Source organism: Falco cherrug, chromosome Z (assembly GCF_023634085.1).
Source record: "Falco cherrug isolate bFalChe1 chromosome Z, bFalChe1.pri, whole genome shotgun sequence".
Classification (NCBI taxonomy): Eukaryota; Metazoa; Chordata; class Aves; order Falconiformes; family Falconidae; genus Falco; species Falco cherrug.
The window spans coordinates 15,664,740-15,689,029 of record NC_073720.1 but is presented as its reverse complement, the minus strand read 5'-3'; the positions used below and the strand labels follow the sequence as shown (position 1 = coordinate 15,689,029).

Sequence of the window (24,290 nt, the reverse complement as noted above, 5' to 3'; positions counted from 1 at the left end):
CGGGAGCGCTTCGCGCCGGGCTTACCCAGAGCCTCACGGCCGCGCCCCTCGCCGAGCAGCGGGGCACAGCGCAGCCGGCCTCAACCCCGCGGCGCCCGTTTACCGAGCTGGGCCGGCCTGCGGTGCCCGGGTGCCGGCCGGCCGGTTCGTGCAGGCCGGGCTCCCCGGCACGGCCACCGCCGCAGCGCTCTCCCTCGCGCCCGAGCCGGGAGCCGCTCCCGGGGGAACCACAGTTCCCGGCATGCCCCGCGGCGCCCCGGGCTACCCGGCATGCCCCGCGGCGCCCCGGGCTACCCGGCATGCCCCGCGGCGCCCCGGGCTACCCGGCATGCCCCGCGGCGCCCCGGGCTACCCGGCATGCCCCGCGGCGCCCCGGGCTACCCGGCATGCCCCGCGCGGCCCCCTGCCGCTGCCCTTCCTTTCCCCGGCGGCTGCCGCCCCGCCCTTCCGCTTCCTGCTGGCTGCTGGGTCAAGGGTCGCGCGGGCCTGCCAGCCGGAAGAGAAGCGCCCGGCGGTGAGCGGCAGGTAACAGCCTCCTGCGCGCTGCCTGCGGCCCGGGCCACGGCGGGGTGTGGGTCGGGGTCGGGGCCAGGGTCTCTCCCGCGGGGAGCCTCGGACGGAGCCGGCGCTGGACGCGGCCTCCCTCAGCTCTGCTGGCGGCTCGGCTCCTGCTGCTTCCCCGCCGGGTGTGCCGGGCCTCGCTGCCGGCCGGGTGAGCGCCGAGCCGTAGGTCCTGGGGGTGCCTCGCCCGGGAAGCTGCCCCGCAGGCGGCTGGGCCGAGGCGGGCTAGGGCTGTGCAGCGGGAGGCCGGTGTGGCTGGCGCAGCTCGCAGCGGGCCCGGGTAGTGGCCATGTCTGTGGTGTGTCTCTCACCTTGGACCGAATCGTTTTAATTCTGCTTTTGTCTGGTTTGTGCTGTGTTAGCGTCAACGTTTTAAGGCTTTCTGGTGTGTCAGAACTGTGGCGCTTTTTTTCTCTCTCCTTTTTTTTTTTTCTTTTTTCGTTTTCTTGCTGTAGAACATGTTCCAGCTGAGCTTAAACTTATCGTTGCCTGATTAACACCTCTGACGAAGCTGATGGACAGAGTTTATATGGGGGAGTGGAAGTCTATTACATAGTACTGTTTTAGAATTGAGATGAGTGAGATTGTATTTTTCTTCTATGTACTTAAAAGCTATGTTACCTGGGAATTGAAAATATGTTTTTCTCTAGTTCTCCAAATGGCTTCTTTTGGGTGGAAGAGAAAGATCGGTGAGAAAGTTTCAAAAGCTACTTCTCAGCAATTTGAAGCAGAAGCTGCCGATGACAAGGATCTGGCTGATGATGATGATGCTAACTGGCTGCATGCAACTAAGAGAAGAAAGGAAAGTCTCTTAGAAGACTGTGTAAGGAGAAGTAAGGAGCTGAAGGATGAGGGTGCAAGTTTGGCTGAAAATAGGAGGTACTAATGTTGTCTTATTCTTTTTCATTGACTGAATATGTGCAAAATGGTATTTTAATTCTTTCTGTAAATGCTAGGTAGTTTGCTAGTAGCTGCATTCACATTTTTCATACTCGAAAAAGTGATTGCTTTCTTTCTGCCTTTACTGTCTCATACTAAATAAGTTGTTTCCTTTGGTGGTGTTGGCAGTTTTGAAGTGAAATATGTATTCTACCTCATTTTACTATGTTCATGTAACAAAAAAATGATAGAAGGGGGAGTGGAGAAACTAATTGGATCTGAAAATTGAAAGGATTAGTAAGATACAGTGAGGTAAGCCACACTCTCAGTAATGCTTTGGCTACTCTGGTAGGTTTCTCCTCTCTTGTAAATGTGTCTTTTCTCTTATTAAGAGTAAACTTGCATGTGTACAGTGTCAAGGTAAATACTTCAAAGCAGCTAATGAACTGTTAATTTGTCTAATGCGTTTGGAAGGTGAGGTTCAGGTAGCTGCTCTGAACATCTGATAGCAGTATTGAATCTTGATAGTCTGGCGATTTTGGAAGGATATTGCAAAGATGGTTCCACTAGCCTGTTATGCTTCAAGCAGAAAGTACCTTTGAAGCAGGGGAGGGCTAGAAGAGGGAAAGAGAGACTATACATTTGACTAGATCTTTTCTGGAGGGGGAAAAACCAGTTCCCTTAAATAGTCCCCTTAAAATCTTCAGAATACTTGACATTAAATCTGTATCCTGATTTTACTTGTGTGAGGATCTCTGCTTTATTCATTGGCCTGGATCAGACATAATGTTGTTTTCCCAGTAGAAACAATTCTGTAATAAATCAGTATGCACTCTTGTGCTGTTAAACTTATTTGTGTTAAAATTTTTCATCCTAAAAAAGAGTTCCCTGGCCAATATGGAGGAATCAACAATTTAGAAGTTTAAAGCAGGCAAGTTTATATATGATAGTAAACACACTCTGTGTGGTCTGGTCTGATTTAAAAAATAATAAATGCAAAATATCTTTGAGAAAAAGCTCATTTTCAAATGTTTAAATACAGTTTCCCCTTTTTGAATGGTGACACTGTTGAGGGGGGCAGTGATTCACTTCTGTGCATCCTTTTGTGCTCCTGAGTTCTCTAATTCTTGAATAAAATTTTGAAACCTTTTAAAGTTGACTCTAAATTTAAACCAAGTTAAGTTAAACTAGTTTTAAGCCTGCTGCCATCCTATTAATCTATACCTTTAAAACAGTAGTTGCATAAGTTGTTGCATTAATATTAATAGCTTCATTATTAAAATGAAGAGTGTACCAACTTCTTGGTTTTTAACACTGGAAATAAATTATACAGTGGCCTGCAGAAAGTTAGGTCTGTTCTGTGCTTTTCAAGATACAGAGATTGTGTTTTTAAGCTTGAGAAAACATAATTTATTTCCAAATGTTTTCATTCTGTATCTGGTAATCAGTAATACTTACTATACTTAGATACATTAAACAGATATTGATTTTTATTTCTGTCTTATCTTCCGTTTTACCTTTGCCTTGTGTTTTGTTTTGGATTTTGGATGTTGTCTATCTTTGTGGATTTTGGTGTTCTTTTTTGATTATTTGTTTTTATTTATTATATAAAGTGCAATAAATCTCTTGAACAGCAACACATAATCTGTTGTATATGTGATTTAGGGCAGGGAGATAAACTGCTGTGTATTTATTTTGAGTAGCAGGTAATTTTTGGTGCTTTTAATATCTCTGCTTGGTCTTAAGAGACTGAGTTTCCTTTAGCTGTCAGAAAACCACACAAAAGCTTAACCCATCCATTAGTAGCAACAAAAGGTTGTTCTGTGCATTTGGTGAGGGCTATATCTCATCAGAAGTGCTTATGAGAGCTGCTGAGAAATAAGTTACAAGAAATTAAAATGCAGCTTTTGGGAGGCTTATCACACTCTTGTGTTAATGCTTACATCTGAGGCGTAATGGAAGTTCTAACTTGAAATTGTGGTTTCCCTCAGTTACTCTAGCACACTGTACAGTTTAATCAATTATGGTAGTATGGTGCTGTCAGGGTATTGTTTTTCTTTTAAGCAAAAGATCTGGCTGAAAAAGATTTCATGTAGACACTAAACTTGCAATGGGAGGCTTTTGTAACTTGAACAGGTTGACATGCCATTAGAGGGAACTCGATGCAGACTGAAAGGAATGTATATTCTCTATGGTGGGAAGTGATTCCTGTAATTGTTTTTCAGACTTGGTCTGTTTCTTTAGTACAATGTAAGCAAACTCAAGTGAATAATTAAATACTTAATGTAGATAGTTTTCTGAAATACCAAATCATAGTAACAGTAAGAAGGATTTGAATTGGACGGTGTAGCATTTGGACAGAAGGATGGTATCACTTGCACTGAAGAGACTCAGAAGAAAGGCAGAGCACTGGAAAGTAACTAAGATGGCATCTTAATTAGTGTTGCTTGTGGAGTGAAGAGAATCCTGAAAGAAAAGAGGCTTGGGAAGAAGGAAGAGGCTAAAAAGGAAAGAATTGAAAGTAATAAATTCAACTTCCACTTCTTAAGGAAAATAGATTCTGAGGTAATATGCATGTCAAAATTAACATGATGAAAGGTGGATTTCATAAGCAGATCTGCTGTTCCTTAGCTGGAGTACTGATTACCACCTTTAGGCTTCATTAGTCTGTTGCTTGTTTTTGGTGGTAAGGGAAAGCAGTGATGGTGTTACACCCCCACCATGGTTTTGTTAGTCTCTGTGTGTGCAGTAAGTGTTTCTGTGGATGAGTGAGATGTGATTGACTTGTAAAGTGACTGTCAGTGCTTCTTGGGGGGAAGCCTCATGATCACAGGTCCTGGTTCTTATGGGGGACCATATGGGACATGGTTCTCATATCCTCCCTGGTACCTGCTTGAAAGTTGAAACAGCTAGGCTCATCCAGTCCAGGAGGTTCCTGCAGAGCATTGATGGTAACTTTTTGATGCAGATGGTGGAGGAGCCAGCAAAGCGAGATGTGCTCTTAGGTGTTGTCTTCACAAACAAAGAAGGACTGGGTGGGGATATGAAGGCTGGGGGAAGCCTTGGCTTTAGTGACCACGAGATGGTGGAGTTCAGGATCTGGCATGGAGGAAGCAGGTCAGTAAGTAGGATCTCAGCCCTGGACTTCAGGGGAGCTAACTTTGGCCTCTTCAAGGATTTACTTGGAGGAATCCCATGGTTTAGGACTCTAGAAGGGGATCCAAGAGAGCTGGCTGATGCTCAAGATAGGTGCATCCCTGTGAGTGGGAAATTAAGCAAAGGGGGCAGAAGGCTGGATGAGCAAGGAGTTTCTGGCAAATGTGTAACAGGAGAAGGAAGTTTATGACGTATGGGAAAAGGGACAAGCCGTTTGGGAGGAATATAGGGATGTGGTCAGAACATGCAGGGAGGTGAACAAGGAAGGCTAAGGTCTGTTTGGAGTTCAGTCTGGTGAGGGAGGTCAAGGACAACAAGAAGGTCATCTTCAAGTAGTTCAGCAGCAAAATGATGATTAAGGGAAATGTGGGCCCACTGCTGAAAGAGGTGGATGCCCTGGTGACAAAGGATACAGAAGGCATTCAGTAACTCTGCCTTCTCTTTGTTTCAGTTTTTACTGCCAAGGTTGGCTCTGCAGTTTCCCAGACCCTGGAGGCAAGCGAGGAGGTCTGGAGAAAGAAAGACTATTCTTTTGTCGAGGAGGATTCTGTTAGAGATCACTTAAGCAAACCTGACACTCACAACTCCATGGCCCCTGTTGGGGTGTTATTGCCAAGCCACCCTCCACCATCTTTGGAAGGTCATGGAGAACAGGCGAGGTGCCTGAGGACTGGAGGAAAGCCTCCACTCCAGTCTTCAAAATGGGCCAGATGCAGGAGCCAGGAAACTACAGGCTTGTCAACCCCACCTCCATCCCTGGAAAGGTGATGGAACAGCTTATCCTGGAGGTTATCTGTAAGCATGTGGAGGAAAAGAAGGTTACCAGGAGTAGTCAACAGGGATTCATCAAGGGGAAACCATGCCAACCTGATAACTTTCTGTGATGGAATGACTGGCTGGGTAGATGGGGGGAGAGCAGTGGATGTTGTCTCCCTTGACCTCAGCAAGGCTTTTGACACTGTCTCCCATAACATTGTCACAGGTAAGCTCAGGTGCCATGGCTGGATGAGTCGACACTGATGGCGATTGAGAACTGGCTGAAAGGCAGAGCTCAGAGGGTTGTGATCAGCAGCACAGTCCAGCTGGAGGCCTGTAGCTCATGGTGTTCCCCAGGGGTCAGCGCTGGGTCCAGTCCTGTTCGTTTTATTCATCAGTCACCTGGATGAAGGGACAGTGTGCACCCTCAGTAAGTTTACTGATGATGCAGAGCCAGGAGGAATGGCTGACACACCCGAAGGCTGCGCTGCCATTCAGTGAGACCTGGGCAGGCTGGAGAGTTGGGTGGAGAGGAACCTGATGGAGTTCAACAGGGGCAAGTGTAAAGGACCTAGGGAGTAGGGTAGGGTAGGGGTTGACCTGCTGGAAGGCAGCTCTGCAGAGTGTAAGGAACAGATATATTGATAATTGCCTTAAACACTGCCTAGTGCACAAATTCAAGTGGACCTGCTGCAGATCTGTTCTGCTCAGATTGGAGAGGAACTGAAACAAGCTGTAGCTGCAAAGTGAGCTGCTGTTGCCTACTTTGGTAACCACAGCGTGGTACAGGATTGCTGCGATGAGAGATGGGATGCTGTTTGATGCAAACAAATGTCAATTTATTGTACAGAAGCATGAGTTTACATATATTTTCAGAAGTTGCACGTTTTAAACAGATCATAAGGATGATGAGGGGCCTGGAGCATGTCCCTTCTGAGGAAAGGCTGAGAGAGCTGGGCCTGTGTAGCCAGGAGAAGAGAAGACTGAGAGGGGATCTGATCAATGCATGCAACTATCTTAGGGGCGAGTGTCAAGAGGAGGGGACCAGGCTCTTTGCAGAGGTGCCTGTGACAGAACAAGGGGCAATGGGCACAAACTGCAGCACAGGAAGTTCAATCTGAATATGAAGAGGAACTTCTTTGAGGGCAATAGAGAGGTTGTGGAGTCTCCTCTGGAGACCTTCAAAACCCTCCTGGATGTGGTTCTGTGCAGCCTGCTCTCAGTGAAGCTGCTTTAGCAGGGGCTTGGACTAGATCTGCAGAAGTCCCTTCCAACCCCAACCATTCTGTGAATAACGGATGGACTTCTTGGGGGTCAGAATTTATACAGCCTGCTTCCCTTGCCATTGGCAAGCTCAGGAGTGCCATGGGTGAATTGTTTTGCAGGTGGCAGCCCTCTGGGTTTTCAGTTTTTGTGGGAGATACTTGAGGAGTGTTTGTACCTGCTGTAATGTGTGTGCATGAACCTGTTAGGGTGGGGCTGAGACAATTGCAGAAGAAAAATGGTAATGAAGAGAACAGTTTCTAATCTAGATTTTAGTCATTTTGTGGGATGGGAAGAAAGATGGGGAGACTGTTGGAAACAGGTGTTGAATTAGGTTGATTATCCCTGTGGGTCTGTTAATGTGGAAGATATGGTTTAGGAAATTCTGACCTCAAAACTTGATCAATATGCAGTTTTGAATGTGACTTGTGAATGAGTGATCTTGCTGTCAGGACTGAAAGAAGACAGGTGTGTGGAAGAAGTGTCACACTTGTGTGCTTTTTCTGATGTGTGGGAAGGAGCAATTAAACAAACATAAACAAACTTATGCACAGTCTTTTGGGAAGCAGAATATTGACTGTTGGTGGAAAGAATGGAGAATATTCCAGAGGAGAAACTGGTTTGGTTTATATTAAACTTACAGTGCTGGTGGGTTATCCAGCTTGAGACACTGGTATAGATGTACTCCCATATACTGGAATTAAAAAAAAACCAAAACACACACCCCCCAGAAAAACCCAAACAAAACCTCCAAAATTAAAAAAAGCCAACAACCATAATTCAGATTAGTGGTTGGTTGTTGTTTGGGTTTTTTTTGTGTTGATAGTCCTACACTGTTTAAATCTGTCATAATCCAAAAGGATAAAAGCTCACGTGTTCAGCCTCAGTATTTTGGAGACGGCAGTCTGCAATTACAGTGTATTTTGGCTGGTAGGTAGGTAGTCTTTGGCTGTGGACACAAGCTTAAGGACAGGTTTAGACGAGCTTAAACTTTGCAGTATAATGTCCTCAGACATGTGACATGTAGAGAGCTAACGGCAAGGAGAAGAAAAGCTTCTGTCGGACTACTGTCTTCAACATAACCGAGTTGCAGAATCATGTAAATTGCTTTGCAATCCCCTCGTGCCGTTTTTGAACTATAGGCGCTGTTGTAGCTGGTCCTGAGGGTGGCGATAGAGTTCTTCTCAGTGTACCCTGCAGAGATGCAAACATGCCCAGCTAACTACTTTCATTCTCTTTTGGAAATAGACACTATTGCATTTAAATCCTTATTGATTTGCATTTAATTTTTCAATTTTGCTAAATAAAGTTACTACTGCTTTCACTTCGGATTTTATTTCTTTATTGTTCCATATTGCATTAAAAAAAGTATCTTCATCTCTAAAGCTGGTGCTGGTTTGGGAAGATCGTGTTTTCAGCCGGAACGCTCTTATGTTTTGGCCAAGCTTACAGGGATTTGCCCGTGTTAAAATAATTAGTAATGTCACTTGGTGAGTAAATTAGACTGTTTAATAAGGTTTTAGTCTTTCTTTAGCTTTCACAGCAGCAAATTAAGTAAAGACATCTCAAAGTGCTATGAGCAGGCCAGGTAACAGATCAATTTTCATGGAACTTTTTACTTTTCTAGAGGAATTAATCTTTGGGAATGACTTATTTTCTAATGTGTTAAAAAAAAATCACTTCTATGAAGGGCTACTTATTGCATATTTTGGCAGTTGAGACTTCCTTCCCACCCCACCCCCCCCAAATGCTAATATGCCAGCATCACTTCAGCATGTGTAGTATGTGATTCCTTAGCTATCTAAGCTAGATGTTGTGAGGTGTCAGTGTCAGATGATGAGGCACACTCCTTTAAAAAGTGTGTTTAATGTACTGGTAAGTTAAGTGTTATAAAAAAAGTATTTAGCAGATGGATCAGAAATCTAATACCTATTTAAATGAAGTTGAAAAGCCTTTCTGACATGTTCTTGCAATGTTTCTATTTGTTCAATTTACCCATGTCTTTCGGGTTTAGATTATGATAAATATTTGATTACTAATGAGTTACAAAAGTGCTAAAGTAATAGAATTGCTTTCAGATCATCTTGCTAATTCATTTTGATGAGCTAACATGGCAAAAGGTTAAGATCATCGTGTCAAAATTGCATTTCAATTTTCAGTCAATAAAACTGATGTTACTTACATAATAGAATGTTAATGAAGAGGTTTAGTGGAAGATCCAACACCTGTATTTGGCAGAAACATTTCACCAGTTTAATAGGCTGAGTTATATTATGGAATAGCCTAGGAGAAGTAATGTACGTTAGAGGGAAGAGGGGTCCCGGAGAGCTGGTTGCATTTTTTTCAAGTTACCTCCTCCAAACTCAAGAATGGCTCATGCTGATGAGGAAATCAAGGAAAGGTGGTAGTAGTTCTGCGTAGATGTACAGAGAGCTTCTGACAAAATTCAAATGTAAAATGGAAATGTAGAAGAGGTGGGAGCAGGGTCATGTGACCCAGGAAGACTGTAGAGACCTGTCTGAGTATGTGAGGTGGGATTAGGAAAGCCAAAACCCACCTGGAATTGAATCTGACCAGGGATGAGAGGGACTGCAAGAAGAGCTTCTACAGGTGTATTGGCAGCAAAAAGAAGACTGGGAAAAATGTGTGTCTTCTGCTGAATGGGATAGAGAATCTAGTGACAAAGGATGCAGAACAGGCCCAGGTACCCAATGTCTTCTTCGTCTCAGTCTTTAGAGATAAGACTTCCCTTCAGGAACCTCAGGCCCATGAAAACAGAAGGAGAGTCTGGAGCAAGGAAGACTTACCCTTGGTGGATGAGGATTGGACTGAAATGTTTATACAAACCTGGCATATAGAAGTTAATGGAACCTGATGATGTGCATCCATGAGTGCTGAGGGAACTGGTGGGTGATGAGCAAAGACTCTTCAACTGCATTTGAAAGGTCATGATGACTTGGGGGTGGTTCCTGAGGGCTGCTAGAAAGCAAGTGTCACTTCTTATCTTCATGAAGGGTAAGGAGGAGGATTCAGGGACTTACAGGCCCATCAACTTCAGATCTGTCCCTGGGAAGGTGATGAAGCAAATAATCCTGAAAACCATTTTGAAACATGGGAAGCACAAGATTATTGGGAATGTCTGGCGTTGATTAGCAAGGGGGAAATCATGCTTGGCCAACCTGATAGATGGCAGATGACCAGAGAATGGTGTGGACTTTCCATCCTTGTTGATATTCAGAACCTGGACTGTACTCTGAACTGGACAATAATGTGAGCAACCTGCTTTAGCTGACCCTGCATTGAGCAGTGTGTTTGGACTAGGTGATCTCTAGGGGTTCATTCCAGTCTTGGCCATTCTGTAGTTGCATACCATTAAAACTACAGACACAGTTGGAATACAGAAGGTAGATGCTCAGACTTGGATTTGACCGTACAGTTCATTGGTGTGGAACCTTTCTCGATGGATGGGAAACTTCTTTATTTTTCATTTTGTTTCACTAGTCCATATATCTTTGGTGGAATGCTTTGGGTACAGAGAGATTGGAAAAAAAACGGGCAGTCTTTGCCTTCTTAACATCTTGGCCTGATATCTGACCTTATTTAAAGCAAATACATATCTCAACAGTTAGAAAATTAGAAGGATTGATTCAGTAGATAATCTGGCAGTATATGAATTCAGCTTTTGTTTCTGGCTCCTACAAAAGTCTAAAATTCTGTTAGACTACTAGTATATTGCATTGGGAATGTTGACTCTTCCATAGCAGTGATCTGAACGCCTTACACAGTTGGATTTTGGAATTAAGTATAGGCAAAATCACTAGAAAATGTTTATGATGAAACTAGGAGTATGTAGTGAGTACTTAATCCTACTGTTCCTTGCAGGCTGAAAATAACTATTTGGTATCAGTCTTGGGTATAATTTGCATGCCAGGTGTAAGTAGCAATTCCATATAGTGCTTACTCTTTCAAAGTCAATGACCAATACCAGTGTTCTCCAAATAAAACTGAGATTAAAAAAAATTCATAATTGCTAGCTTTGATTAGGTGGAGTGTTTTCAGTCATGCAAAAATGCAGAGAAAATAGGAAGGCTTACCACTGTAAGTGAAATTCTATAGTACATATAGGGTAATGATTTCTAGTCAAAATGTCTAATCACTTTTACATGTTTTTCAGTGTTTAGCATTCCTGTCTATTGTGTGCGTATATATAACTTCCTTGCTGTTAGCTTATTGAGAATGCCTTGCACATGATATGCTCACTAAAATTAGTCTAAGGGTGTATGAACTGTTACTCAAGTGTTAGGACACATGAGCTGAAACAGAAGAGACTTTGAACAAGTATGGACTTCTTACCTCCATTTTTTGGGAAAAGCACATGTTGCAGCTTCTCTCTTATTTGTCAGAACACATGGTTTGTTTTGCAGGCCTCATAACATTTCTGCAGGAATAGTAATAAAAAAAAAAGGTGCAGAGAGTGTTTTACAGTGTTTAACCACCCTCCCATAAACTGCTGTTTGAAGTAACATGCTAATTTTAATCTTTAATTTAATTTTTGTTGCTAGCTTTATTTATTACTGTTTTTCCTTACTTACTGGTAGAGTTGTTGCTTCCTGGTAATGCATCTAGTTGTCCTCTCGCATTGGGGAGGAAGTTCTTTGAAGAATGTTTTCAGTAGTTGCTTTTGTTTAAATTGCAATTTATCTTTAATTTAGCTATTTCCCTTTGGTTCTGGCAAACATTATTTTCCAACAACTGGTTATTATTTGGCAAAGCGGGAGATCAGTTTTGAAATTGTTACTAATTTAGTGCAGATTTTTCTTAGTGTGTGCAAAAGGGATTGTGTTTAAACTGTACATAGTTTAATAATTTTGAGAGTCTTTTTGTTTGAATTATTGTTACTTGAGGATATTGAATTGTAACAATGTAGTATCCATCTGTGTTTGAATGTGTGCATATTTATGTAGGTATATATTTATAAATAAAAAATGGAGTATTCATGGAACAACTGTAGAGTATAGAAGCATCTATATGTGTATTTGTATTTTCCTTAAGTAGAAAACATGGTTTAAGTGATGCCTATATATGATCCTGTGTGACTTTAGGCACTTAATGGAGTTAGCCAAGATATGAATCTGTACTTATTCAAGGTCTGTACTTATTCAAGGACTTTTCACAATGTAAGGAGAAAGGTATCAACTTAATTCAGCTCACTTAAGAGCTTAAATTGCAACTTGGAGGTTGCTGTTGCTAGCTGGTGACGCTATAGATACATTATGTATCTGAACTGTTTTGTGGCACTTTTGCCTTCCTGAACAGGGTGGCTATGGACAAACTGGGAGAGTGCTGCCTGCCCCCAGCTATGCCAAGGACCACCCTGTAAGACACAGAGTAATGCTGCTCGGGTGCCGGTGTCTGGAACATTCCCTGGCACTGTGAGTGTGCCAGTGCAGGAGCAGCCTGCAAGGCTACAGGGTGACTGAGGTCTTCCTCTAAGTGCTTGAGGTTAGGTACCTAAACTTAGGTGGGATCAATGGGACCTAACTGATGAGACCTGATTGGAGATGAGGGATAATTTATGTGTTATCTGTCTTTGGATTTCAGTTTAGAGGGTCTATTCCTTCTATGCATGAAATAGAACTTAAGAGAACTTGTGAAGTGAAAAGCTGTTGTATTCACTGGATGTATGCTATGTAGTGGTTTTTTTTTTAATTAACTCTTCAAAAATGTGTCTTGTTTACTTAAAAAAACCCCTTATTTAAATATGTAGAGGAACTAGAGAAGCATGGGTAAAATACCGATTCTTAAGTAGAAGTTCAGTCAGTGTATATTAATTTATATGTATTTTTTAATATCCCGATGTAGAGGAGTCGTGCCTGACAAGTACTTTCTTCTATCCTTCTAAAGGTGATTGATAGTGGTAGATGAAGTGAAGTTTCTGGAAAATGATGAGTACTTTACATTTAGTTTAGAAAAAATTTGGATTTTCTTCTTAGTAATCAGTAGGGCAGGAATTGATAGTTTCTAAATTTTTATATTGCTAGCTGCTTCTGTTGCTTCTGTTTAATTCCTAGCACTTTTATGACCAAATAGAATATTTGCATCTAATCCCAGAATAACTCTGTAGTACTATTTGAAGACCTATAAGGAACTATAAACCATATGAACTATAAATAAATACTATAAATATATAAATACTGATATTTTATTATTTTGATTTTTGTCACATGACAATATTTTACATTTAAATTTTGTCACTCATTATAGCTGTGCTTGAAAAGTTAATTTAAAAAAATAAATGAAAGCACATGTTCTGGCATTTTTCTAGCCTTGTGAATTATACACAGGTAATTAACTCTTTTCTTTTTTTTTTTTTTTATTTCATTCTTTTGACAGTCTGTGATTTCCTTTGGATCTGATGTCTGTATGCCATGCAGCCTTTGAGAGATTTTTCCTCAACAATACTTTCAACCTTTTGCTGCATATGAGGGATAATAAGCAAAATGCCCAGGTGCATTTTCATTTCTCCTGGGTGTTGTGTTGAGATGAAATGCTCCACTGTGATTTTCTCTCATATTTGGCTTGTTTAGTTTTAGCATTCATCTCTGAAACTGTCTTCATTCCCTTTCTCTTGCTGCAAATTACTGTTATAAACTGGCTGGGACAGGAACCATCTTCTAAAATAGTAGACATGGTGGCAGCAAACCAGCACTTTTGCCATCCTGCAGAAACCTGGTTTCTGCTAGCAGGTCTGTACTGGTAGATGACAGCTAGAGATTCGTGTAAATACTTTAATGCAAGTCTATCTAGCAAGTTACAAGAACATGTTTCTGACTTGATCTAGGAGATTTTCCCCATAACTTCACTAAGACTTTCTAATAATGCAGCTTGTAAATATAGAAAATTCTATTATTTATATACATAGTATAGTACTAGCAATAGCTAGTAATTTACATAGATAATCTAAGCAGTTTTTACAAATAAAACCTGGGGCCTTTTCCACTGTCACAGTGCCCAGGATTCCCTTTATTAAATGACATTATATATTGTGATGTGGATAGTGTAAAATACGATTGTATTAAATTTTTTTAAAGTTACAGTTTTGATGTTTTGTTTATCATCCAGTTCTACTGTTAAATATACCTGGTTGCTTTTACTTAAATAATAAAACCTTTGTATTTAGAAATTATTTTTTCATAATAATATTTTTCTTTATAGAGAAAGCTGCAGGGAACAAAGCCTGCAGTTTCCTGATTTAATACCTTTGTCCATTTGTTTTTAAACAAAGCCTAGCTATTGTTGCAGACGAACCCAATATTTGCCTCCATTCCCTTTGTTTCAAGTATCTTTATGGTTCAGGGAATTTAATTTTGAAACAGTAATTCAGTATCCCTTGCATTAGCCTCATTGAACATGTTGATGCCTGTATCTTTCAAAATTTAAATGTGCTGATTTTAAGGGATCGTAATTGCCTGTCAGATTTTGCTTCAGGAGTTTTGTAAAGAATTAAGATACAACAATGTGTTTTGTTACAAATATCTTGGTTTCTGTATGTATGTCAAAATGTTTTATAGTTCCCTGAATGGTGTCCTCCAAATCTTATGGCATATCATGAAAGTATCCTTAAACTGAGAAGGATGCTTGACAGTAAAGGCTGAGAATAAAAACCCTTTAAGAACAACATCTTGTTCAGTTAGGTCTTTGGAAGGACTAGTTCAAATAGCAGGTGGGGAAAATAGAGTTGTACATTCTCTTTTTTTTTGTTTTACTTGATGTTATAGGACTGCTAATTGTTTGAGTTGACTTCAGAACATAATGTACTACCTCAAGAAAAATTACTTGTAAGGATCCTGTACACTAATGTGTGGTCGTTAAATTAATAAAAAAATTAATTTCTGATGGATGGACTTTACTTCTTTTTGTCCTGTTCATTTATTTACATATGAATTAGCTATTTAGTAATTTTATAGATAATTTTTAGTTATATCAGGGCTGAGTTAATTGAAAGAAAGGGCTGCTATACATGCTACCTAGCTTTGGTTGTTGGCAAATCAAATAGCTGGTCAAAAGATTGCAGTTCCATCACTGGTTGAGCTGATTTCAGTCAGGGTCAGTGTGACCCAGCTCTCCTGCCCTCTCATTTCCACCCCTTTGCAATGGTCCCATGTTTTACCCTGCAGGGAGCCAACTCAGAGTGCCAGTTTGTCACTGGACTGCTGAGGAAGCCTAGCTGGAAAGTAGCCTCTTTTGGGTTGCTGGCTCTGATATGGTTTACAAATGTTTTTGCCAGAATAGGCAGGAAAATGTATATTGGAGTAAGTGGCAAGACAGCAAGGGGAATGGAGACAGGTTCCTTCATTTATGTGCTATTACTGTCTAGTTATTGCCTGTGTGTTACTGTTACTATATTGCACTTATAATTTGAAATGGATGTCTGTGAATGTATTTTCACTTGCATATGTTTTAGTTTTTACACTTTTAAAATGTTAATCTCCTTCAGAATGAGTCTTAATTCTCTCCATTGCTGGACCTTGAACAAATTACTCTCAGTTCATAAGGGGCTGTGCTAATGTGTTATATGCAGAGTGGTTATTTTCTCTAATTTTAGGAGTACACTTTTTTTATAAATGAAGTACACTTTTTTTTTATGAGGGCTGGGTGCAGAGAGAGTCATAACATGACACAGTTGTTAACATATATTGCCAAGTATCTTTGGTAAACCATGTGACACATAGGAAATAGGTGCTAAACATTGTACATTTTTCTTACTACAGTCACGTAGGTGACCAGTACATACATCCCAATCTCAAGAGAAGAATCACAGCATTTATAATATGCTCGGTTTTCTAATACAGTGTTTAAATGCCGTAAGTCAAAGGTTGTAGACAAAGAACCATGCCTTTATACCTCTGGATGGTGCTTGGTACACTCATACCATATAGTGCATTCCTCCCCTCTTTCTTACTCTCTGAAAAGCAATCATGGGAATTTTGTTTCCATGAAGAAGTTTTGCTATTTTTAAGTCACTTTAAACTGGTTGCTTTTACAGGCTGCCATTGGACAGGTTAATGGTTGAACTTGACTTGGTGATAGACTTGGTCTTTTCCAACCTAAGTGATTCTATGTTTTCCTGCTAGTCTGAAGCTTTACTGGCTCTAGCAACTAAGTAGGAAACCTTAAAAAACATTGCTTGTGTTTTCTTTGGCCTGTCAGCTGGTAATAGAAATCTAATGTAGTAGACCATGGCTTAAGCATTTTGTCTTCTGCAAAAACTGAGAAATGACAGTTAAGACAAAATACAGTTCATTTTTTTTAGGTTTTATTTTTTTTAACTAGGCCCTTTGGATAAGAGATGTTGGTGACGCGTGATGGTTTGTATTCAGCTAGCTCCACAATCCTATTTTGCTGTATAAAATGGAAGACACCTGTTAAATAACATAAATGTACTGAAAGGAGTTCTGCAGCCTAGACTTTTCTGTAGGAAGCTGTAGGCTTGTTTAATACAAGCTTTCCTGACAATTGGCTCTTGTGGTGATGGTAAATTCACCCGCAGTAATTTGGCTGTTGATGTAGGTGGTTTTAGTTGTATTTAATATAGTTTGTCATTGAAACTTTTCTATTTGTCAGAAGGTTAACCTTTCCTGGTATTTCTCACACATAACTTATGTTCCTAGTCATATTACTTGAAGTATTGCACGTTCTAAAATAGAACTGTATTCCAGTGAAGTATTTCAACTTTCAATCTTCAAAGAGCATTTTTGATCTGAATTTGATTAATATTTATTGAGACTTCAAAAAGGATTTAAATAGGGGCTTAATAAAGAAGAGGTTTCTACAAAGCAGTCTGGGGGGTGGGATCACATGTTGAGATTGAAATAAAAATGTTCCAATATAGAAAACAAAATTTGTTTTAGTCAGCCCTTGCTTATACCATCTTTTTCTCTGCCAAACTGAAAAATCTGTAGCGCTCTTGGTGTGAGGGTCGTAAGAAGTACTTGCTAAAGATGCCATTTTTGAAGCAATGAATTCAGTTTCATGACTAACGCATTTGTCTTACTTAGTAAAGATTGTGAACTGTTCCAACATCCAAACACATGCTTGAGTTTAACCATCATGTGAAACCATTATAATATAGCAGTGTCATTTCTGCCTAAATAAAGCTTTCCTTTGTGTTCATGCAGCCAGATGGAGAATTACACTAGGGAGCTCCATGGTGTTTTAAAACAAACTAATGTTTGGACAGGTCATAACCTGGATTAGACTGTTGACTTGGTTTAAGAAGCAAATGCTTTTATACTGGTGCAGAGCAGGGGCAAGAGAGTAGACTGAGGTGAGGAGAGTGAAGAATGACTTTTGAGGATTCTCTTAGAATGGCTCTACAACTTGATATTAAGACATTTTGTATTGCCTTTCAAAAATGTGGCAGAAATCCAGTACTTCTGTCTTGTGGGTGGAATTGAATGAACGAGGTTTCAGAAGTTATTTTTTAAGTAGTTGATTTCTTTTGTGGAATTCAAAATGAGAAAGAAATTCCAGGCAATACTGCAAAAAAATTTACAAGTCTTGTTGACATACAGAATGAAAGAAATGAATATGAAAATTAGAATAATAAATATTTAAATGTGCTAATTATTTTACACAGTAGATTGCTGTCATAAAACCCAAGGAAGTTTTATGTAAATTAGATAAGTATGAGAGAAATCTTTAACCTGGCTTTTTTTTCTGGGTAATTTATAGGTTTTGAATATATTTTACCTGATTGTGAGGGTGCCCAAGTTTTACTTAGTTTTGATCATCTTAATTTATTATCAGATATGATGGAGAGAGTGAAGTTTTAAATATTGAGCAAAACTGGGAAAAAACCCAACATGAATATTTTTCTCAGTCTAAAGAAAATTCATTGGTGGTGTTAGTTTGTGGATGGTAGCAAGGATGGATCCTTTTCCCAGATGCAACACTGAAGCTATCAAGCTTTGATTACTTCCTTTTTTTTTTTTTTTTTTTTCCTTCGTCTCTGGAGGAAGGAATCTTCTAGATTACAGCTGTGTGCATTATTGCAACAAACTAGTTTCTGTTGTCCTGTTTACTTCTCTGAAAGTGTGTTGTAAATGTATGGGTAGTATAATGGATAGGGTGTTCTTCCAGAACTCAAAATATTCTTTGTGGACGTTCCCTGCTAGGTAGAGTGTAGGATTTGAGTCATAAAATAAAAGGAAGAATTAATTTTAGAAACTGGGATTCAGAAGGATAGGATACTGCAGACTAAATGCCTCAAGTATTCCTATCCAGAAATTAATGTAGATAAAAACATCTGAAATATTAATCGTCTGTTGAATCTTAAATATTTTATTTTGCATCTCATGCTGTGCTACGGGAAAAGTTGAAGGGTATAGTTCAAACAGTTTTGGTGTTACTCTCTTTCAATAGGTACTGTTACGTGTATGCAAAGTGACACTGTCAGCACAGATGATGGATCTGAATTTACTGTTTCTTTTAGGGCTGCTTATCAGTAGAAACAACAGCATTATAAGTGACTAACTAGCTCTGTCATGGAAACTGGAGCACAAACTTGCCTTGTCTGCCCGTTTATAGAGTATTTTTGCCTAGTGACACTGAAGCTTATGACTCCTTGGCTCTGCAGTGCTGATAGTAAGAGTTCCCACTCTTTGTGCCACTTTTATGTCTATGATTTGCGTACTAGTCATCTTGGGATTTGGAAGTGCATGATACATTCCTTTAGTTCTGGATGGTGACAGCCAGTGTCTACACAATCTGTACATGTCTATATTACATCCTTGTAATTAGATCATAGTGTTTGTTACACATCTCTACGTCACTTATTTCAGGAGACTTGATGTTTTTTGCTGACTAGTACCTTGCTCTAGTGCCTTATAGTTGTTTTACATCAATACTTCCTAATCATTTCTGCTATGTGGGGAGGTTTATAGGGTATCTGCCTACTTAATGTATTTAATGAAAAATAAATGAAATTGCCCTTTAAGTCTCAAAATGCCATAGAGAATGACATGTTTCCTCTGTCTTTATCTCTCTTTGTTTGTATTTGTAATTTGTCATTATTACTCTGTGATGCTGACATCAGCAGACATTGAAAAGAGGCCAGAAGTAATAGAGGGAAAGAAAATGAAGGGGAATTAGATTATTTAATACAGACAGCAAGAGTATGTCAACTAGATCAAACGAACGACTCAGAATGTGAACAGACTGTTGCTTTTTGTGTCATCTCCCAAAAATGTTTTGCCCTGTTAATACCCTACTCTTGAGCATCATTTTTTGGCAGTAAGTAATTTTGAGAAAGATAGAGGACTACTGGTATCTAAATCACAGAAACTTTTTTCCATGCTTTTTTTTTTTGGCGCTGTTGACAGCTTTTGACTTCTTGCCCTAGTTTCTATGGCTGATTTCTGAGAACCAGTAGGATCCCCGGTAAGAGAGACAGAGCTTCAGCCATCTGTGGTTAAATACTTAAAAGGTTAAAAGGATTAAATGTATACTCTACTAAGAAGAAAATAGATGGTACCTAGCATTCTAGCTTTACTACTGTGTTTCTAAAGGCTATCTGAACAAATAACCCTCAAGGCCAGAATATGACCTGAAGTTTGGTTCAAATGCGGCATAACCGTTTTTCTTCTATGTTTTTCTTGATGCTGTTTTCTGAGAAACTACTGTTGAAATTATTTTTAGGAATTAAAGTGTTGTATTTAAAACTTCATTTCAGCATAAAATACTTTACTTCTCTGTGAATACTTAAAATATTCCTATTGCGATATCTGATACTTTATTTATATTAATATGCAGATTCTGTTTAGGATATTAAAATAGTGAATTGCTTTTACTGAAACTATACAATTACTACTCTTTTGAAGCCTGTAAGATTATGAAGGTCTCTTCTTACTGCTTAATAATGAAACGTCAGGCTCAGGAGTAATAAAACTTTTATTTCTTTTTTGATTTGAATTTCTGTGTGTAAACCTCAGGCCTGCTTCTGTTTGTCACTGTTTATTTTGGCTTCCTACAGAGTTCTCATCTGTAAAATGACAATTAATACCCAATTTTAATTATGTTAAATTACAAGTCTGGGATTTAGCAGAGTACTCTATGTGTTTATAGATGGTTGCAAAGCAGTTCCTAGAGGGTTCCTTTTCTTTTTTACCAGTTGTCTTACCTGACACTAATGTTGAACATGAAAGCATTCATATTTGTTCTTTTTAGTGCTCTTAAATGAACTTAGTAGTTGTATGACATACTAAATGTTCTCTTGTGTGAGAATATTCCTTAGTGGTGGGGAAGGTCTTGACAATTTCTGTTCTTAAGCTCTCTAATATCACTTAAAGCATATGTGAATATAACCATTATCTCCTCCATATCAACAACTCTGTTGTTAGCACTGCCTTTTTAAATAGAAAAATTATTGTTCTGTTATGTGTTTAAGACAAAGAGGTATGTTGTGTAAGTTGCAACTATAGATATTGGAGAAATACAGGTAAAAGGTTTGCCTGTCTGTGAAGAAGTTCTCGAATATTGCACACTGATGAATTAAGATCTCTCATTTTACACACCTCTTTATGTTCTGTTTTGTAATTTCTTGACAGTTTTGTGTTAATAGGATACAGGTAGAAATAGCTTATTTCTTTTGACGACTCCTTACAGTCAAACATTTATCCATACTGTAGTTTTTAACTTCTGAATGGTTAAAATCTATGTATTTCTCACTGTAGTCTATGTGTTAATATTTCTAAAGTTAATCAGGTATGCTTTCAGAGACAGTAGAGTCTTCTGGTTTTCATGACAAAATGAAACCAGCAAAACCACCACTTAATTGAAGGAAGCATAATAAATTCTTCCATTTCTGTTCCTCTGCTGAATAATATCCTGGTTGTCTAAGTTAACAGCATGTAAAGAGAACTAGTGCTATTAACCGTTTTCACTTAAAAATTACCCTGAAAAGTTCTCAATCTATGACAAATAATAAAAATTAACCTTTTGACCCTTTTGAGCATTTTTGTGGGATCAGTTGCAAAGATAAGGAAGTCTTTGTGATTAATAGTGTATTTATTTGAACTTCTGACAGTCTTCATGTTGTAATCTTACTGCAGGTAAGTAAATTCCTCTGTGTAATATCATACAGTTTTATATCAAACCATATTTTCAAGGAAAAGTATGAAGTGCGAGGTCCGGGGAGATTCTGCAACAAGGCCAGAAACAACTCTAGTCCACTCAGTTTCTAGAGTTTTGCATGATTGGCATGTTTTGTTTAGTGGTATGAAACTTGTTTGAGTTTTTCCTGAATAGAAATGTTTTTCTAAAAGATAAAATGTGTGCTTTGGTCTTGCTTCAACCAGTGCTTGCCCATCACTGTGTGATTCTGTGTTAGTTGGAGCTGAAGTAAGTATTTCATGCTTGAAGAACAAACACTGAAATCACCCATGCTGATAGCACCAGTGTACGAAAGAGGCCTTCAGTTAGCAGCAAGAGAATCGATTAGCAGGCAGAGGTATTGCATTTGTTTTGCAAATTTTCTTGTCTTCTTACAGATAACTGTGCTATCTGGGTGGGGTGGACCCTGAATCAGTCATTCACCAGACTGTAAAGTCTTACCACTTTATAATAAGTCAAAGGCAGCAGGGCCCTCAGCTTAAATTCAATATAAAATGTATTTGTGAAAGACATCTTATGGCAGACTGTCAAGTGTAGGCACTGTTTTCTCCCATCATTATCTAGTACTCAGTTGCATTAGCTCCCCTGTCACTTGTCATTAAAATGATTTACTGCAGTATATTCCATTCTTGGCTCTCAGTAAAGTAACTGAAGTAGTAGTGAGTGATTTCTTATGAGATTACTTTTTCATGTTGTATGTGAGGAAATTAAATGTTATTTCCACATTGGGGAGGATGTCTGTCAGGGACCAGCATCAGAATCCTGATTTTGAGGCTTTCGTCTCTGGGTATTGGTTACAATATCATCTTTCTCCAGTATTGGATTTCATACCTTTTCTTTGACAAAGGCAGCTTCAAAACTGTATTTACCTGATAGATGCAATGATAAAAATTGCCCATATTTACATGTGTGGCTGAAATAAAACCTAAGAAAATGGTGAGTGGAACTTATGTTAAAATCTTGATGTTGTAGTTTAACATGATAATAGGTGGTAATTGCTTTTGGTATCTGATGAAACACAATCCCCCATCTGTTATTCTGTGGCAGTTAAGTTTCTTTGAAATATTTGTTATTTAATTTTAATTAAAATTAAATTTAAATACATTTAAATAAATTTGCTATTTAATTTTGTGGTATATTCAGCTGATTTATTTGCAACAGAACTTTGCATTTGCTGCATAGGAGAAGATTCAGCTGTAAAAATTAGAGTTTTTTTCACTATATGCGCTATTAGTGTCCAGGTGCCAATGACCTGGTATTGAGGGGTCTAACACGTACAAGAACAGTAACTCTGATGAATACTTACGCTTTGAAATTATGTGCATTAGCTATGTGCATGCTGGTTTTTACCCCAAGGCCAATTCAATATAGGTTATCTACTTGAAAGGCAGTTACAGCAAGTTTGTGTTTTTCTTTACTGTGGGGCAAGGTTGTGTATATGGTCAGGTGCCACTGAAGAATTGTTGTGCACTACTTTACCTGTGGTGATTAGCGTGGCCATACCTGAATCAACCTGTTAAAATAAAATTGTTGGAAGTTTTAGTAGAAAGTAAAGAGTTGGTTTTAACTTTATCCCTGCACAATTGGATGACATAAATGTATGATCCTTTATTTACCATAAAATAGCTGCACTTCTGAGCTGCAGTAATGATGATGCATCAATAGTGTCACAATTGTCTGCAATAAAAAAAAAAAATAAATTGTAGAGCTGCTAAGACTTAGAAAAAAACATTTACTGTTGCACTTCACGTGTTTAAAGACCTAATGATCTTGTGAAGGCTACCAGTGAGATTACGTGTGCTTTATGGCACTACGGACAAGAATCTTCTGTGCGCACTTAAGGAAACAATTTCCTTTCTCCTGTTCTTGCACACTGTTCTTTTCTAGATGCTTTATAAAAGTGCCATATGCCTCCCTCCCCACCCCACCTGAGGAAGTATTTTGCTGTAAAAACGTAGATGGGTTAGAGGACTCCTAAGCTGTTATACACAAATAAGCCTTGTTACTGTCATTCTCCTTTGTTCTTTTGAGCTTCCTCCTTGACCTGTTCTTTGAATCTTTTCTCCCACAGTCCAGCCTTGCATCATTTCCCGGCTTAAAAAGGGAAGTCTGTTCTTTTAATCAATTTCTGCTTTGCTTTTCATTTGACCCTACAGTAGATTAAAATTGTTCTAGCTGGTGTTTCTGGTGGCCACAGACCAGTCATGATACGAGTATTTGGCAATTAGTCATAATTTTTTTGAAATGTTGTTTTCCACTTCCCTTCCTTAGCTCTGTCTTGTTTTTCCTCATCCTCCTGTAACATCTGATTGTAGAGGTGTCCCTCCAAGTCTCTTAAGAATTCCCAGGAGTTAGGTTGCCTCATTCGTTCTCCTGACACTGTACTACTCTGTGCTCTGCCTCCCTCCTGCAGGCCTGTCTCATTCTGTCTGAATTTGATACTGTCCTATCTCTTCAGTGTTATCTTCAGATATTTTCAGTTTCACTCTGAGCATGCCCTGTCTCAATCTGTTCCTGAAACATCAACTGTGGCAAACCTGTTGGAATAAAGCTACAGGATGCCAAATCCTGTGTGATCTGCAGTGGTGGTTTTTAGCATTTTTTATTTTTAGATATATATATTTATGAATGATTCAAAAAACTGATGTCTATGTGACTTGAACAGGGTTTAGTGTTTGTTGTTGTTCGTTTGTTTTTTTTGTATTTTTTTTTTATTCAGAAGCCTCCAATTAAGTATGTTGAATGGAAATATGTGTTTGTTTTAATGATTTTGTTTAAGAGTTCAAGAGATCCTGTTTTCCCAGAAGTGGTGTTGAAAAAAGTGTAAGCATGAGATGTTTGTTTCAAGAGTTTAGCAAGCTGTAGTAAAACTTGCCAAGTCTGTATAGCTCCCAGATGGTCAGTAGCACGTCTGAAGAGAGCAGTTTTAGTACTTTAGGGGAGCTATGGGACTTCATATGCTGTTAAATAAGAATTGCCAAGATCCATCAAGTCTTTTACACTGAAGCCATCCCAGATGTATCCAGTTCTCAATAATTTAATAATTTTTTATGGCATTGCAATAAAGAAGGGAAAATCACAATTAAGTTATGGTTATAATTGTATAATTTTTTTGTAGTGAGGTGTACTATTTTACTGAAATCACGGTGGGGAGATAAAATTAGGTATACTGTATCTATACTCACAAATAGTAATTCAATACATTAAAATATGACAGTCTTTTTTAAAAAATGCTCTTTATTACTGGAGTTTAGATGCTTATTTGCAATGTAGGTACAGATCAGGATTTTACTTTTGCTGGAGATATTTATCTGATATTCTATAAAATCAAGATATGCCCATTATTAATATTCTGACTTTTTTATGGTTACATTAGATAAGTTTTTATAGTAATCCCAGACATCTGAACATTAATGGGTCTGTTTGTTGTAAGATTAAATTTTGCTTAAAATTTGTTTTCATTTAGCCAAGAGACAATCATACCTTAAATCATGTATTACTGA

The 24,290-nt window shown here is 39.0% G+C and overlaps 1 protein-coding gene across 2 annotated transcripts in view; it reads left to right on the top strand.

The window, feature by feature from the left end:
- Positions 1-390: 390 nt before the first annotated feature.
- Positions 391-24,290, top strand: part of TTC33 (tetratricopeptide repeat domain 33) — a 48,363-nt gene continuing 24,463 nt past the window's right edge. Inside the window, exons 1-2 of one of the 2 annotated variants that reach the window (XM_055699634.1) lie at positions 391-525; positions 1,212-1,440. In XM_055699634.1, the coding sequence (XP_055555609.1) occupies positions 1,220-1,440 (221 nt within the window). In that variant the 5' untranslated portion in view covers positions 391-525; positions 1,212-1,219. Of the gene's footprint in view, positions 526-567; positions 713-1,211; positions 1,441-24,290 lie in introns of those variants that run through there. The other variant, XM_055699635.1, reaches the window with a different exon arrangement.